Here is a 15,918-nt window from a genome sequence, read left to right as displayed (position 1 = left end):
CAAGGGGTTGGGAGATTAAGCTCCACCTTCTTGAAGGATGTACATAAATTATTTAGGATTCTTCTGTATGGGAGATTTGTCTCCATTTATTTACTTAACTATTTATCAGTACGGATTCAGGGCTATTTATTTTACACTGCTGGTACAATCCAGTGATATGTTATTTATTTTTTTACCCAAATTGTTCCAGCTTTAGCCACTGGGAATTCTTTCAGGTTGGTCTTGTGTCCCTTTGATATACCCCCATTATTTTGTTTTTTTGAATACTTCTTTACTTTCTGGTCTTACAAGATGCTCCAGGCTCATCTTGCAGATTACCTGCCCCAGTCCTGGAATCAGCCATTTCTTCAAAGGGCTATTATTTGTTTTATCAGAGAATAGTGTTTAGAAACAGAGATCTGGGTATTTGATGTGCTTGTTGCTACTGCAATGTCACTGATTCTAGGCCTTTTCAGCAGACAGCTAGGAAATATGATTTTAAATTTAGTGATTAAAGAAATTTAGGGGCGCCTGGGTGGCGCAGTCGGTTAAGCGTCCGACTTCAGCCAGGTCACGATCTCGCGGTCCGCGAGTTCGAGCCCCGCGTCAGGCTCTGGGCTGATGGCTCGGAGCCTGGAGCCTGTTTCCGATTCTGTGTCTCCCTCTCTCTCTGCCCCTCCCCCGTTCATGCTCTGTCTCTCTCTGTCCCAAAAATAAATTTAAAAAAAATGTTGGGAAAAAAAAAAAAAAAAAAAAAAAAAAAAAAGAAATTTAAAAATACTATTCTGATTTTTGTTTCTTTGAATATTATCAAAAGAGGAAATATTCTATTTATTTATGAGCAATTTCCTAATCTGTGAAATATCTATTCTTCGTATTTGTCCACCTGTCTTCCAAGATCTTTGTTTGTTCCCTTCCAGCCTGTGTAAAGGATTTATCATTTAACTCCCATAACTTCAGTGAATATTTTCTCTCAGCTTGCTCTATGTCTTTATTATTACTTTACTCTTAGCCTTGAGGTCACTTTTAAAATAGGATTTTATGATCCTTTATTCTGTTCACTTAATGCTGATATCTTTTGTTGTCTATTAAGGAAACAAAGATGGTAGCGGTGGTTAGGTCACCCAAAACAGGACAGTTTCTTATCCTTAAGACACCAAAAACATTGCAGATATTTGCAAAACATGGTCATAGGTTTCCAAATACTAATGTAACTTTGGCCTTTAAGAACAGTATCTCCAAGAGCCTTTGCTCCATACAACAATGGGCATACTATAGTCACCTTAAAAAACAAACAAAAGCAAAACTTGGAACAAATGGTTCGATAAGTTCTGAATATGTGACTTACAAGTCCTGACTCTAGGATAATTGTGAGCCAAAAGAAACCGCTCGACCCAGTTTTCCATATTCTGCAGGACCCAGCTGTGTGCCAGTTTATTTCGGGGTGTCTGTACTGCCAACCAATCCAGACACTGAGAAGGATTGTATTCAATTACCTACAAATAAAATGACAAGAACGGAATATAAAACCAACTGATTGAACAGTTACTGTTTTACTTACTTTTGGTATATATCATTAAACACTTACAGCCAAGACAGACTTTTGAAAACTAGAGCCTAAAAGAAGTTTCACCCATGTTTTCCTCCACTTTTAAAGCTATGTCTATCATTCAGAAAAATCTGACATTAGTTTGCAAAATAAAATTAAAATAACCAAGGGCTCTAACACAGAGCCAGGAAGAGAATTCAATGATTTTTACGTCTTGTTAAATTTATAAACTTAATTAACAATGCTTTTAATTCTATAAAGTTTCTCATCTTTATTTTTCTTATTGCTTGCCTCATCTATTACTGCTCATGAGAATGAAAAATAGTAACTGCACTGCTGGAGAGATTTTTTTCACGGGAAAAGGAAACCTAGGAATCTAGAGTTGGAAAACTATGGCTTTTGGGCCTTACCCGCTCATTATGTACTGTCTAGATGGTTTTATGCTAAAGTAGCAGTGGAGTGGTTGCAAGAGAGATCACAGGGCCCACAAAGCCTAAAATGTTTACTAACTGACCAGTTAGAGAAAAAGTTTGCTGACCCCTGGTCTAGAGAGTAGGTTTCCTCACGCTCACTAAAAAGAAATTCGGTGACCACAACAGCAACTCTGAAAGAGAGGAAGCTGTTGGTACTTCCTCTACCATTTCTGTCAACTGCTGAAAACACCTGGCTTGTATTTCTAAGATCCTATCACTTCACAGAATCCTTTTTGAGGGGAGGGGAATGAGCACCCTAGATTGGCTAAAGGCTTTTTTCTATGACTCTACAAGAAAGTCTTTAAAGACTTTCTTTAAAGTGAGTGGGAGACTAGACAAGAACTCTTTTTAACCCCAAACCTCCTAATTAAAGCCTTCTTCCCTGGCTTGTGACTTACTTAAACCATTTTGGATTACCTAAGAAGAATCTGGTACTTAACTGCTAATGACTTCATTAGGAAAATAAAATTCTCAGAAAAAGAAATACTAAAATATCTACTGCAAGACTTACTTACCTCCCATATCCTCTGCAGAATGTAAGATGCAAAGGGAGGCATTCCTGGAGGTCCACCAGCAAACTCCATTAGCATAGTCAACAATTTGAAGAAAGGATTGGCTGCCTGTAAGACACATATATACCTGTGAATTTAAATGTATTTGAACCCTTCTGTTTCTGCAGAAAAGAAACACGTAAAACTCTTCTACACATCACATTTAAATCTGTGTGACAAGGGGCGCCTGGGTGGCTCTGTCGGTTAAGCGTCCGACTTCGGCTCAGGTCGTGATCTCACGGTCCGTGAGTTCAAGCCCCGCGTCGGGCTCTGTGCTGACAGCTCAGAGCCTGGAGCCTGCTTCAGATTCTGTGTCTCCCTCTCTCTCTGCCCCTCCCCTGTTCATGCTCTGCCTCTCTGTCTCAAAAATAAATAAACGTTAAAAAAAAAAAAAATCTGTGTGACAAGACCTCAGAACTCCTGCATATAAACTGAACTATCATAAAGCAGCAGGCTCAAACTGGGATACAAAGTCAATTGCAAGGGTACCACATGTAACAGAAAACACATATTCTTCTGGATGTCAATTTGGAAAAAAAGCAAATCAAAACTCATTATTGAGACAAGCTTGGTACTTGGAACAATTTAGGTTAAAAGTTTCGTGTAGCATCCCTTCATCACTAAGGTGTAATTTACATTAATATTTGACAAGTATGTATCAATAAAGTGGCTGTAACATTACCATTTTACAAAAATACTTTTATATACTACTATATTACTATATTTTCCACATCTTTTTTCATCTATGCCGAGTCCTGGTTGGTCTATTTTTTCCTTAAACACAATTATGATATATGCTTCAAATCAAACTTCAAAGGTTACTATCTAGGTGGCATTCTAGTATGTTAAACTTATATGTAAATTTATATTTAATTGGGAAAATTACATTTATGATAACAAAATACAAAGGGGTAATTCAGTGTATTTAGTTACACACTTAAAACTAAGTTGTGGTGGGGCACGTGGGTGGCTCAGTCATTTAAGTGTCTCTTGATTTTGGCTTAGGTCATGATCTCATGGTTTGTGAGTTTCAGCCCTGCAAAATCAATCAATCAATCAATCTCTCTCTCTCTCTCTCTCTCTCCCCCTCCCAGTCCCCTGCTCGTGCTCTTTCTCTTAAAATACATAAACATTTAGAACAAATAAATAAAACTAAGTTATGTTATGGGAGAAACCTTGATATTTTTTCAAGAACAATTAGAAAGGTTTATTTGAAAGCACTAGTAGTCTTAAAAACATGAATTAGCTAATGTGTACATACCTCAGGAGTCAACTTTGCTATTGATGTGAAAAGCATAGACACAATCTAAAACAGAAAAAGGAGGATTTCAGAACATTCTTCTAAAAATTACCAAAAAACTTTAAGACTGTATCTCAGCACTTACATGTTCTGCAAGTCGATTATTGTATCGACAGAGGCTGAAAATCAGATTACAAGTTTGTCTTATATTGATGCCATCACGAATATGTTGAAACAAGAAGGGGAATCCCTGTTAAAAGTAAAAGTTGTTCATTTAAGAACCATTATTATTTGTGCGATTATCAAATCCTCTAATATAGAAAGTATTACCTTTCCTCCTGTTAATGCTGCCATGTCAGTCTGTGATAATGTCAAATGCCTGAAAGGAAACATTAGTGGAAATAAGTTTTTCTTCCCTCTGTGCTACGTTACAGCTGTTTGCATCATGACATGCATCAAAACTGCCAATTCAATTACAACTGTACCAAACCACTAACACAAAATGACTTTTGAAACTTCTGCTAGCTAAACTTACTTGCTAGACGTCTCTTAGACAATTTTTCAAGATACCAGAATTGTGGAAGCCCAAATCTACTTTATTTCACATTTAATTAACGCTATATTTTTGTGTATTATAAACACTAGAATGGGTCTTAGTTTTTTTTTTTTTTTTTTACATGAGATCCTTTAAAACAAAATGAACTTATAAGAAATACTAAAGAGTTTTCAGTTACCAGTTTATAATTTCTGTAATAACTTATAGAACATTTCAGACACATAGGAAAACAGTAAGATAGTGGAAGTATCCCATTACTCAGCTTCAAATTACTAATTCATGACCAGGCTTGTTTCATTTGTACCTCTCACTCACTCAATACGGACTATTCTAAAGCAATTCCAGGTATTTTACCATTTAATCCAAAAACTTCAGTATATATTTCTAACAGAAAAATGTAAAAAACATCCATACTACCATTACTCACACTTAAAATAAATCCACAATTCTTTACTATCATACAATATCCAGTGTATGATTACCTCAAGTTTCTAAAAAAAATTTTAATATTTAATCTGTTTGAATCAAGATCCACATAAAGTCCTCTGTTCCAAGTGGTTCAAATGTCTTTTAAGTATCTTAGAGACTACTGGTTTCCCCTCCAATTTTATTTTTATCTTGCAATTTATGAATTGAAGAAAGTAGGTGGTTCGTCTTGAAGAATATCCCACATTTCCATTTTGTTCACTGTATCCTTGGGGTGTTGCTTTAACATGTTCCTCTGACGCCGTATTTCCTGTAAACCGGTAGTTTAGATCTAGAGACTTGATCATATCTGGGTTTGATCTTTTTAATCAAGCATGCTTTATAGGAGATGGTATTGACTTTCATCAGGAGGCACACAATGAAAGGCTGTCTTTTTGTAGCATTTTCAGTCAATGATGATCATTTCCTAGATCCATTACTTCATTCAGGTTGCAAAATACAGACATACTAATTCCAGCATTACTTGCTCATTTATTAGCTCGAATACCTCCAAGACAGCAAACTTCCTCTCATTTACCCATTGGTTGCCATGAGGGATAATTCTTGCTGATAAGATAAATGCTTGATATCATTCCTTTATTAATAAGTTTCCAAAATTATGATTTGGTTTCCTACTATACTCCAAAGGTTACAAGTATTTTGTTTGTTAATTTTTAGGCACCATTACAAACTCATGGATTTAAACATCTGTGATGCATTTTACATTTTTGTCCACTTGTAATTATTCTTATATTACTGATACTCGGGTTGTCCAATCTATAACCAGTAGAAATATCCTTAAATTGGTTGAGTCCTTTTAACATATATAATCTCAGTAGTCTCTGATGGTCTCTGCTTTGCAAAACGGCCCATTTCTTTCTTGCCCAAGACCTGGAATTGGCCTTTTTTTTTTTTCAAGGAATCCTGATTTTTTTACCACAGGAAATGGTATCTGGAGACTATAATCCAGATGCCAGTGGCACACATGGATTCTGGGTTGGGCAAGATTTCTAAGCCCTTTCAGAAAATCGGGAGTATATAAAACATTTTTTGTTTGCTTAAGACAAAATACACCATAAACTCTACTGATCTTCCCAAATTCAAATTTAGTTTTAAAGAACTTATATAAAAAACCTACAATATTCTATCTCTATTTCTTCCTTCTTTTGCTGAAAATCTTCGTTTCGAATGACACTGACAATTACTATTTGCTTTATTCTATAATATACGTTTGTTTCAGAATAATAATCACAATTACATTATTAACAATATACTTAGTAAAACAGTTTAGGATAATTTTACAATTCTTTTTGTCCTTCATGTACAACTAGGAATTTACAGTTAATGTGCTCTAAAGTCATTTTAATGAATTCCTCTCCAATGACTATGCCACCAGGTCAATATATAGTTCATTTATTTCAGTCTGCTTTTGGTTTTTAGGGATTGCATTTTATTAATTCACTTATAATTATATAAAACATTTACATGATTACAAGTTAAATCTAAAAAAAAAAAACAACAACATATATTCATAGAAGTCAAGTTTTCATTTCTGTCCTTTCTAGTCTGTTTTCCCCTCCCCCAACCATAGGAAACTACTTTTTTTTTCTTAATTTAGACTTCAATTTTTAAAAATACAGTAAATTCTTGTTATTGTAGTACTTATGTTCTATAATGTGCTGCAAACATTGAATTAGTGATTATTTAATCATTGCTCATAAGGGAAATACAAGGTTGGCTCTTGTGAGCCTCTGGTCACAACATTTTCTTCAACCAATCAATACGTTACCTTGTTTTATGTGTGTTTCTATTTAAAGATACTTTATTTAATATATGTTGTTCATTCATTAGCAGTGAAGTCACAGCAAATAATACTATAACTGATATCTGAATGAAGCTTGTCTAATGTGCATTTTCTCTTTAAGGCACATTACGGACTTAATGGGCTTAGGAACACTAGATAGCACTTAGCATTATATATGGGGGCAATTTTAAATACCAAGCCACTAAAAAAGCACAAATGTGACGAACATGGCATAAACCATGAAAAAGATATTTGTTTACAACATGAGAAGTGAAACAGGAAGGCACAGTGTCATCATGTTTGACCTTGGCTAGAAAAATATGTGTCAGGTAACTCTAATTTTTTGCCACTCTGCACATGTACATCTGCAGCCCACAATAAATGACTGTAAAAGTGCCATGAGTACTTATTTTGGGATTGCAATAAATCCTAGCAAGTAGGCAGATTTGGAAACAGGAGATCCATAATGAGGAATAATGGAAATTGGGTGTACATGCTCTCAATCTCTCTCTCCCCCACTCTCCCCTTATAGCCTCCCCTTTCTTAAAAAGTACCATACTATACACAGTTTTCTCCACCGTGCTTTTTTCACTTAGTAATATTTATCCTAAACACCTCTCCATGGTAGTACAGATAATTTCCCATGCTTTTTTTCTTCAGCAATAGAGTATTCTACTGAGTGGATGCCGGCTTTTGTCAACTAATCCCCTTTTGGTGGATATTTCCAGTCTTCTGCTGTTATAAACTAACTACTTCAATAAATATCACTGTACATACATCTTTCTGTATTTGGGGCACACATTTCTGGAAGTAGTATTGCTAGGTCAAAGGATGAACGCACATATAGTTTTGCTAAATATTTTACTGTATATTTCTTCAACGTATATTTCTAACATGACTCAGTGAAAGTAAGAGTTTCATACAAAAGATTGAAATACTTATGCCACAAGAGTTGATAAATAGTGGTGTTATTTAAAAGGAATTATGTAACAAAAGCTAGTAGTGGTAAAACAAGTATGTAGAAGGAATAAAATCAAACATGCTTTAAGCATTTTGAATGTTGAAACATTTCACCTTTCTGAGCGAGATTGTTCAACCAACAGAGCAACTAAAGCTATCATTTTTTCCAGGGCAGCCGGCCTGTACTTTTCTTCTGCCAGAGAGAGAATATCTTCTTCCTCCTCCTCTTCTTCCCCTTCTTCCTCTGATAATACTTCAACTTGAGGCTAGAACAGAACAAAATGTTAGAACTAATATGTCAATACTGAATTATCCAGAGAGAAAATAACTTGAACCTTTTACAAAACTACCCTATGTAAATGGTGGCAGGAGCATGTATTAAAGAACAACCACACAAAGGCCTAACCTTAACTTTTAAGAGTCTAAACAACATTCAGGACAACTTTAGACACAGCAGGCAGAACTGTAAAGAACAATGATTCTCAACACCGTGACTATTTACACCTCACCTACGGGGATAAATCTTTTAACAATTTCTTTTTTCTTACAGGCAAGTCCCTTGGAAGATAAATCAAGATCAACTTTTATATGAGTATGATAAAACAGCATTTCCTATTTAATAAAAATGCCAGTTACACAAATTAATAGTGTTCAGATAATCCAAATAGTAAGTCTTCCAAAGAGATATGCACTTGGGCTTTGAAATGCAAGAGGCTGAAGACATTTTATGATTTAAAAAGCAAAAGAAAAGCAGTCTGAACAGGTCACAATATAGTCAGGAATTAGGTAGTAAAAGCCCATATTCTGAGAAGCATTACTGTATAATGGTTTAACAGTTTAGCTCAGGAGTCTGACCAAAGATCAAAGCCCAATTCACTGTGGTCTAAAACAAGTTAACTTCTTTAAGCCTCAAGTTCCTGATCTGTAAAACGGAGGTAACAACAGTAAAAATAGGGCACAAGCCAATGTGGTCGTCACAGACAAGACAAAGTTCATATAATACTTTCATAATTATGAATAGACCAGCTACTTAAATTTTTGCAAGATTTTACAAACTCAATAGCAAAGGGCTTAAAAATACGGCCAGCAAAAATGTTCACTGAGATGACATACATTTGATAGGACTCCAAAACAGGTGGTGGCTACTTTGCCTAAATATATTTGCTTTGTTCTAGGGCCTTGCCAATGAAATCATTATTTGATTATTTCTTCTCTTGCTACATTCATTAAAAATATCAACCAAACTCAGACCCTTAACATTATCTAATATCAGGGCCAGAAGAGACTTTAAAGGGTTCTAATGTCTAAGGACTTTCCATGATACAAACTTGAAAACATGGACCCCTAAATTCCCCAATATGAGAGAGAACTGCACTTACATTTTCAGGCCCTTTGGTTCCCATGTAAAAATGTACCATTGTAGATATGGCTTGCAGTGAAAGCAAAAACTGGCTCTAAAAATAAAAAACATCGATTTAAAAATATAACATAAAAACAATGAAGTTTTAAATACTGAAAACAGGTACATAATCCCAGAAATAAGATATAGCTTTACCTCTTCTTCACCCATTTTGGCAAATTCATAAAGGAAGGCAAAGTATTCTGTAAGGTGTTTACTGTGAGGTTTTACACCATGTTCCATAATTAATAACAGAGTTCTCACAAATCTAGTGACACACGAACGACCACCAATATCTTCCACTGAGGCATCCATATCATCTGACCTGAAAATATAATTTAATATCTCAGAGACAGTATGAAGTCTGGGGATAGATATTCTGGAAGGAGAGATGTTTTTAAAAACCCAAATTTATCTTTCATCTTTGCAATAGACTGCAATAATTTAAGTAGGTGGATTCTAATTATTGTGTCTGGCTAACTCAATCATGAAGTTACTTGTAGACAATTTTAAAGATCAAAAATAAAAGTTTTCTCTCCTTGATCGGTATCATTACAGATTATTTTTAAATAGAAGAATCCAAATGTTTCACTGTGGATATTTAAAAATACTCTGTAGGTGTATAATTAAAAAGCTTAAAAATAAAATGTTCAAAAGGCACTTCTTACCCATCTTCCATTCCTGGTTGTAGATAAAGATGAGCATGCACAGGCCTAAGTCTCTGAATCACATGGATACACAAACGCTGAAACATCTATAAACGAAAAGTTGTAACAATCTAAGAGCCAACTTTATCAGGTAATAGAGATACTAAAAAATTAACATGATTCAAAACTCTCTGCCAACCATTTCTTTTCCCCACAGATTATCTTTTGACATTCTAAAGCTCTTCTGACATCTCACCTGGACTAAAAATATAAGGTAAAGGTAGCTTAAAAATAATCACTTTTGTAATAAATGAAAAAACAACAATAAACTATACATTTCAGTAATAGAAAACACACACAAAAAACCCACAAAGCTTCATAAAAACCTCTTGATTAATGGAGATATACAGAACAGAAAACTTAGCATCCATCTCTTTAAAAGAGTGGAATAGGGAAGGATAGCTGCTTATCAGAGGTCAATGACTAAGGGAAGGAAATGTGATTTAAGTTTACCTAAAAGAAACATGGATTAAAAAGGGTTGGGATTCTCTAAATAAAATATACAAATAGCCACTAAGCACATGAAAAGATGTTCACTATCATTAAATATTAGGGAAATGCAAACCAAAACCACAATGACATACTAACTACTTCACACACATTAGGAGAGCTAAAATCAAAAAGACAGTAACAAATGCTGAAGAAGACAGTGAAAAAAAGAAATCTCATAGATTGCTGGTGGGAACATAAACTGGTGCAGACACCACAGAAATTTTTGGTCGTTCCTAAAATATTAAACCTAGAGTGACCATATGACCCAGGAATTCCACTCCTAGGTAGATACCCAAAATAACTGAAAACATATGTCCACACAAATATTTGTACACAAATGTTCAGAGCAGCATTATTCAAAATAGCCAAGTGAAAACATCCCAAATGTTCATCAACTGCTGAATGGATAAACAATATTTAGTATATCCATTCAATGGAATACAATTTGGCAAAAAAGTACAGATACATGCTACAACATGGATAAACCTTGAAAACACTGCTAAATCAGTGACAATATTAAAAGACCACAAAATGTGTGACTCCAATTATCATTAAATAAGCAAATCCATATCATTAAGTAGGCAAATTCATAGATAAGGGGCTGTCATTAGTGGCTGAAAAGAAGCAACAGGATAAAATGGGGAGTGACTTAATAGGTATGGAGTTTCTCTTAGCAGGATTATAAAAATTAGATGATGGGTGCATAAGTCTGGGGACAGAACTACTGTATTTTACACTTTGAAAGGTTTTGATTAATTTTATGGTGTAAAAATTGTTTGTCAGTAATAAGGGAAAAGTGGCATTTTCAGATTAAATTTTCGGTTCTGTGTCATAAGTGAATATAAAATATTTACTTTTTTTTTGGTCTAATTTTCCCAAAGATTTAAGGAGACACAAATTGTTTCATGTGACAGTTCAAAATCTTTCACAGAAATGTAATATACTATTCATTTAATTTTTAAGGCCATTACAACACTCTACCATGGTTAGAATATCTAAGGTTCTGAAAAAGAATCAGTACAACTCAGAAAGCAGCCATAGTAGGATCTGAGAGAACAGGGAGTTAAAGCTATCTTCCTACAACCAGGAAATGTGAATGATTTTAATCACTTGGTTGGAAAGATAGTTGATTTGCTAAAAGAAGCTGATGAAACAACAGCAAAATTATTTTTTTGATAAGAGGTCAGTCTTTTCAAACTACTTTTCAATGCTGGGTTAAAATACATTCACAGGCAAATTTAGAATTATTAGTTTGAAGGCTACCTCTTTTTCAAACACTCTTTTTCTTACCTGTCTCACAATTTGATTAGGGCACTTAATTAGTATCTGCATTGGCCACCAGTCATCATCAGCCATACGGTCCAAAAACCACTGTAGAAAAATAGTGTGATATAAACATTCAACCAATACTTGTTAAATACAGGATTTAAAAAAAAAAAAATCACATAAGGATTTTACTTCTAGTCAATGTTTCGATTAGTTTAAGTTCTTACCAAAACAGATTCTTTAACTGATACAAAGTCCAAAACTCTAAAATGCCAAAAGTCACAATCAGGGTCCTCTAACTACAGAATTTCATGAATGCCATCTACATCACAGTGTACAACCTGCATCATGGCAACCTACAGCCCTTAACATAATAAAATGGAATACTATTTTCCTCTTGTTTCTCACAGATGTCAGACTGCAGTTATCTTTTGTTCCTATTAATAACATGATGCACTGATTTGTTTTTTTCTGTTTAAAAAGAAATTATGTTCCCTTGATAACAAAAAACACTTCTTTATGCTAAGACAATTATCAATGATTTCCAGATATCTCTTAATCACTTAACTCCTGTAATACTGAATTTTACTGTGTGCATATATATATACACAATTACTGATAAGTGTAGAGAATTTTAATTACACACACACACACACACGTATATATATACGTGTGTGTGTGTGTGTGTGTGTGTGTGTAGTGGCAACACTATATATGAAAACATGAAAGGGGTGGAGAATAGAGGAACTTGTTAACTAACACCAGGAGGATACAATCAGTCAAAACAAGCATGTAGAGAATTCTGCAGATCAAATGACAAAGTAGCAAAGAGGAAAAAAAAAGTTATTAACTGCTACAGATGAAAGTTGATTTAAGAGACAAAAGCAAAATGTAGCCTTTGTTTAAATACTACTTCAAACAAGCAAACTGAGAGAAGAAAAACATTAAAAAAATTTTTTTAATGTTTGTTTATTTGGGGGTGGGGGCAGATAGGGAGACAGAGGATCTGAAGCAGGCTCTGCACTGACAGCAGACAGCCAGATATGGGCCTCGAACTCATGAACTGAGATCATGACCTGAGCCAAAGTTGGATGCTTAGACCACTGGGCCGAGCCAGGTGGCCCCAAAAAATGTTAAAAAAAATTTTTTTTAATGTTTATTTTTGACAGGGAGAGGGAGAGAGAGAGACCGAGCACAAGTGGGGGAGGGGCAGAGAAAGAGGGAGACAGGATCCAAAGTAGGCTCCAGGTTCTAAGCTATTAGCAAAAGAGTCCGATGTGGGGCTCAAATTCACAGACAGCGACATCATGACCTGAGCCTAAGTCCGCACTCAACCGACTGAGCCACCTAGGCACTGCGAAATCATGTTTTAGACAACTAGAGAAAAGTGAACACAAAATGAGTATTGGATGATGCTGAGGAACCACTTCTAATTTTACTAGGAGTATGGAATCATGGTTATATATATTTTTTAAAGTTCTCATCAGAGATACATACTCAGTACTCATGGATGTGTATGATATGCTATCTGGGTTTGCTTTAAGATACCTCAAAACAGACACGAGGAAGAGATGAAAACAAAATAATGTTACTATTTGTTGAAACTGGGTGATAGGTACCCAAGAGTTCATTATCTTTCTACTTTTGTGCTCGTTTTGAAATACTCATTACAAAGTTTTAAAAAATTATGGCTTTGTATTTGTATTCTACAACAATCAGATTCTCTAATTCCACTGCTTCAAGGCATAATCAGATGAACTTATACATAAGAAAAATATCTTCAGGGCACCTGGGTAGCTAGTTGGTTGTCTGACTTCAGTTCAGGTCATGATCTTGCAGTCTGTGGGTTCGAGCCCCGCATCGGGCTCTGTGCTGACAGCTCAGAGCCTGGAGCCTTCTTCTGATCCTGTGTCTCCCTCTCTCTCTGACCCTCTCCTGCTAATGCTGTCCCTCCCTCTCTCTCTCTCAAAAATAAACAATTAAAAAAAGAAAAGAAAAAAAGAAAAAAAGTCTTCAACTAATTTCATCTATTGTACACTATACTGCTATCTCCCACCTCAGGAAAATTTTAAGACTTGAATTCCTAGAAAGGCTTATATCACTTTGGGAACTAATCAAGAAATAATAAAATAACAGTAAGATGCCAATATGGTTAAGTGATCATTACTTGTGAGCAGATTATCCTTAAGGATATATTGTTACAGGGATACATTAGACCACAATATAGAAGATAAAATTGGACATAAACTGATATACTAGGATATATGCATTTTTATCTTGGAGGGGGAAGGAAGATTTTGTTATCAACTATTGTTTTATAATATTCAAAATTAGTTAAGAAATATCTGGTATCAGTCTTCTGAATTTTCTGTATTTTTAATTCTAATACATGGGGGGAGAGGCACCCAAGGATTTTTAAATACCTTAACAATTGTTTAATCAGTGTAATGGATAGGACACATAAATGACAACTTTCTCAGTTGTTGAGTAATTTTAGGAACAATTTACATTGGGATCCCTATTATAAAATACAATAATTTTGCTGTAGCATCTAAGAAGAAAAGTAAATAAAAAAGTGCACATTAAATTATGCATTGTTTGTTGAATTATTCTCACCTCACAAGCTGCTTGACTATTATTAAATTGTTTGGTCAGGAGTTCAATCCACTGAAGCATTGTGGGCTAAAAAAGAAAAAGAAAGAAGTCACTTAAGGCATCTACTTCTGAGCTAAAGATCATGAAAACCAGAAGTTATCTGATAAATGACACAAAAATCTACGAAACACAACACATACCTTTTCTTTTGAATGTATAAACGTCTCTAGGACAAAGGAAGTGCTTAACTGTAAGAAAAGATTAAGCAAAAAATATTTAATTATCTTAAAGTAGTCAATTTTGAAAAACTATCTAAGGCTTATAGATTACCTTTGCTGTCATTAGGGAAACAGCTTTAGGATCTGGTAATGTACTGGGAATACAACTACATAACTGCCACATAAACCTAGAATTAAAAAAAAGTTAAGTTACATTTCTTACAGAAGAAGATTTGTTTTAAATGTGTAACAAAAATCTATTACTAAATTTACAAAACTTACCCAAAATACGTATGTTCGAATATGTTTTTGTCTTGAAGAAACTGCATGTTATCATGCCAAATCCACTGAAGTAAAAGAAAATGTTAACATTACATATCAGAAAGCATTTGCTTCATTACATTTTACTAGTATTTTTATTAGACAAAAAAAGATTTGCTCTAAAAGAAACAAAAAAAGCAAAAAATACAGGCACTTAAAATTCATGTTGATTTTTTTCTGGGTATACAAGAATATGAAAATGGCTACTAAGCCTGCTCCAATGTTGTCATTCTGTATCTGGCTACCTCAAGCAATTAGTTTTTTAAAAATGCAATTATACAGACTGTGAAAGGAAGAACTCTGAAATACCATTTGTCTCAAGAGCGAATATATAAATGAATAAAATTATGTCCTGTTTTGATAAAAACAGGTTATGAGAAAGGTTTATGTTCGAAAACTGGCAAAATAAAAACAATTCAGGTTGGTTGACTTAAGAGGTGATTTCCTGGCTTATTCTGTAAAAATTATGAAAAATAATTATTTCTGACATGAGCCTTTAGAGTAACTTCTCTGCTCACTTTAGTTTTTGTGTTCCTTTAACTCTGTGAATACCCTAAACATGCTCTGAGTTGTTGTTAGTTCCATAAAGTTATTTTTATCTGGAACATATTTATGTTGATTACTGACATTACTGCCTGTGTTGATCCTTCCTAAAGATTTTCAACTACCTCTACTTGCTTCCCAGCCCACTACTCTAGTCTAGAACCAGCTCTTAGAATTATGTATTAGGGCTCCTGCTCCACATTGATGCAGACCTAGTCACTGAATGGTTTGCTTCAGAGTTCTTGGTACTCTAGCATTTCTATGCACGCAGCTTTCTAGAAAGCTGTAGCTTCAAGAAAACTTTGGCAGCATTCGACCATCAATGCTTTTTCACACCAATGGAGCTCCATTCCCAGCTTTCAACTTCTAGCCATGAGCTCGGCTCTAGATCCTCTGTCATAATTTTTGTCCCCTTTACCCCAAAAGAGCTAAAGGGGACCCTAGAGCCTGGTAGTCCTGTTTTTCCACCAGACTCAGTGCTTTTATATCTGTTCCATTTCTGTCCTACAGAAATATTCACCCTATTTTTTGACAATCCTTTTTATGTTTTAACAATACAACATATGTGAAGCAATCTGGGTGTGTCTAAGTGTGAAATTACTTCACTACAATGATCACATTTTTCCCAGGTATTTTCTATATCCCATTCAATTTCATCTTGGCTCACATTTCCTTGAACTTACTAATCATCACAGTCTCAGAGATCATCTTTCAGCTCCTAAAACATGCCAATAAACTCTTTCTTTCCTAAGGGAATTTGTACATAATCTACTCTTTGCTTGGAGTAATCTTCACATGAT

The 15,918-nt window shown here is 34.7% G+C and overlaps 1 protein-coding gene across 6 annotated transcripts in view; it reads right to left on the bottom strand.

The window, feature by feature from the left end:
* The window catches only part of USP34 (ubiquitin specific peptidase 34), a 253,091-nt gene that overhangs the window by 26,229 nt on the left and 210,944 nt on the right, over positions 1-15,918 (bottom strand). For all 6 annotated transcript variants that reach the window (XM_058683992.1, XM_058683996.1, XM_058683993.1 and 3 more), the window contains 14 exons: positions 14,537-14,601; positions 14,367-14,442; positions 14,237-14,284; positions 14,058-14,123; positions 11,466-11,546; positions 9,645-9,730; positions 9,133-9,301; positions 8,957-9,031; positions 7,692-7,843; positions 4,123-4,171; positions 3,938-4,042; positions 3,814-3,858; positions 2,517-2,621; positions 1,328-1,475 (listed from right to left, as the gene is read on the bottom strand). In XM_058683992.1, the coding sequence (XP_058539975.1) occupies positions 1,328-1,475; positions 2,517-2,621; positions 3,814-3,858; positions 3,938-4,042; positions 4,123-4,171; positions 7,692-7,843; positions 8,957-9,031; positions 9,133-9,301; positions 9,645-9,730; positions 11,466-11,546; positions 14,058-14,123; positions 14,237-14,284; positions 14,367-14,442; positions 14,537-14,601 (1,270 nt within the window). The remainder of the gene's footprint in view (positions 1-1,327; positions 1,476-2,516; positions 2,622-3,813; positions 3,859-3,937; positions 4,043-4,122; positions 4,172-7,691; positions 7,844-8,956; positions 9,032-9,132; positions 9,302-9,644; positions 9,731-11,465; positions 11,547-14,057; positions 14,124-14,236; positions 14,285-14,366; positions 14,443-14,536; positions 14,602-15,918) is intronic.

This window comes from Neofelis nebulosa, chromosome 9 (assembly GCF_028018385.1).
Source record: "Neofelis nebulosa isolate mNeoNeb1 chromosome 9, mNeoNeb1.pri, whole genome shotgun sequence".
NCBI classification, from domain to species: Eukaryota; Metazoa; Chordata; class Mammalia; order Carnivora; family Felidae; genus Neofelis; species Neofelis nebulosa.
Note: the sequence above shows the minus strand (reverse complement) of the source record. Positions and strands in the feature narration are given on the sequence as shown.